Source organism: Malurus melanocephalus, unplaced genomic scaffold, assembly GCF_030028575.1.
Source record: "Malurus melanocephalus ecotype Western Australia unplaced genomic scaffold, MMel_1.1 scaffold_1249, whole genome shotgun sequence".
Lineage (NCBI taxonomy): Eukaryota > Metazoa > Chordata > Aves > Passeriformes > Maluridae > Malurus > Malurus melanocephalus.
Window position 1 is genome coordinate 4,272 of NW_026624481.1, and position 1,507 is coordinate 5,778.

General features: G+C 69.2%; 1 protein-coding gene across 1 annotated transcript in view; it reads left to right on the plus strand.

The window, feature by feature from the left end:
* Positions 1 to 1,416, plus strand: part of TMEM161A (transmembrane protein 161A) — a gene marked incomplete at its 5' end in the record, with an annotated part of 5,681 nt that extends 4,265 nt beyond the window's left edge. Inside the window, 4 exons of the mRNA XM_057387544.1 lie at positions 31 to 230; positions 590 to 650; positions 757 to 900; positions 1,286 to 1,416. Of these exons, the coding sequence (XP_057243527.1) occupies positions 31 to 230; positions 590 to 650; positions 757 to 900; positions 1,286 to 1,403 (523 nt within the window). The remainder of the gene's footprint in view (positions 1 to 30; positions 231 to 589; positions 651 to 756; positions 901 to 1,285) is intronic.
* Between the last annotated feature and the right edge of the window lie 91 nt (positions 1,417 to 1,507).

A 1,507-nucleotide genomic window follows, 5' to 3' on the forward strand; every position in this document is an offset into this window, starting at 1 on the left:
GCTCCGTGCTGATGTTTGGGGGTCTCACAGGGTCGGGGTCCCCTGCTGTCCCCAGTTTTTCCTTGACCCCTGCCCCAGCAAGGTGTTCTTCATGGTGATGCGCCACTACTTCCGCTCCGAGGAGGGCGGCGAGCGCTCCGTCTGCCTCAGCTTCGCCTTCCTCTTCCTCCTGCTCGCCATGGTGGCCCTGGTGGTCCGTGAGGACTACCTGGAGTTCGGCCTGGAGGCCGGTGGGTGGGGGATGGGGGCGGCGAGCGGGGAGGGGGGACTGGGGGCACTGGGACCCCAATCATGGGGGGATCACAGCACTCAGGGGTCACTCCCCACTCCCGGGGGTCACTCCCTGTTCCCAGGGGTCACTCCCCATCCTGGTCACTCCCCATTCCCGGGGGTCACTCCCTCCCCCGTCACTCCCCACTCCCGGGGGTCACTCCCCATTCCCGGGGGTCACTCCCTGTTCCCGGGGGTCACTCCCCAGTCCCGGGGGTCACTCCCCAGTCCCGGGGGTCACTCCCCATTCCCGGGGGTCACTCCCTGTTCCCAGGGGTCACTCCCTCCCCGGTCACTCCTCCCCGGTCACTCCCCGCAGGCCTGGCCGCAGTCACCAGTAACCTGGAGCCCATGCTGAAGCCGCGGGGCTGGGAGTGGACGTGAGTTGGTGCCCGGGCAGAGTGGGGGGGATTTTGGGATTTTGGGCACTGTGGGGTGGGGGCTCGGCGGGGCCGGCGCCCTCCCAGCCCCTCCCGTGTCCCCCAGGCTGCCCCTGGCCAAGCTGGGCTTCAAGCTGGGGCTGGTGGCCCTGTGCTCCTTCCTGGGAGCCTGCCTGACCTTCCCGGGGCTGCGGCTGGCACAGACACACCGCGACGCGCTCAGGATGGCGGCCGACAGACCCCTGACACAGTTGGGTGACTCTGGGGACCGAGGGGACAGCAGGGGAAGGAGAGGGACACCCGGGGATGGAGGGGACACTGGGGCATGGAGGGGACACCTGGGGATGGAGGGGACACCAGGGCATGGAGGGGACAGCTGGGGATGGAGAGGGACACCGGGGATGGAGGGGACACCGGGGATGGAGGGGACAGCTGGGGACCGAGGGGACAGCGGAGGATGGAGAGGGATAGCTGTGGACCGAGGGGGCATGTGGGGATGGGGGAGACAGAGGGGAGGGAACTCCTGGGGAAAGAGGGAGGGACCCTGCAGCTCAGGGGGGTTTGGGGCAGGAGGGGAGGGGGCGGCGGGGTCTATGGGGTCTGTGATGGTCCTGGGGGTCCCTGATTCTCCGCAGGGCCCTGCTCCACGCCGGGTTCCTGGCTCCCGTGCTGGTGGTGCTGCTGTGGGTCCGGCCCCTGGCCCGCGATTTCCTGCTCCAGGCCCCGCTGGGGCAGCGCACGGTGCAGCTGTGAGTGGGGCAGGGGGCTGAGGGTGGGGGGATCCCCTGTGACCCCCCATGGACCCCAATGAACCCCAATGTACCCCTGTGACCCTCCAATGGACCCCAATGAACCCC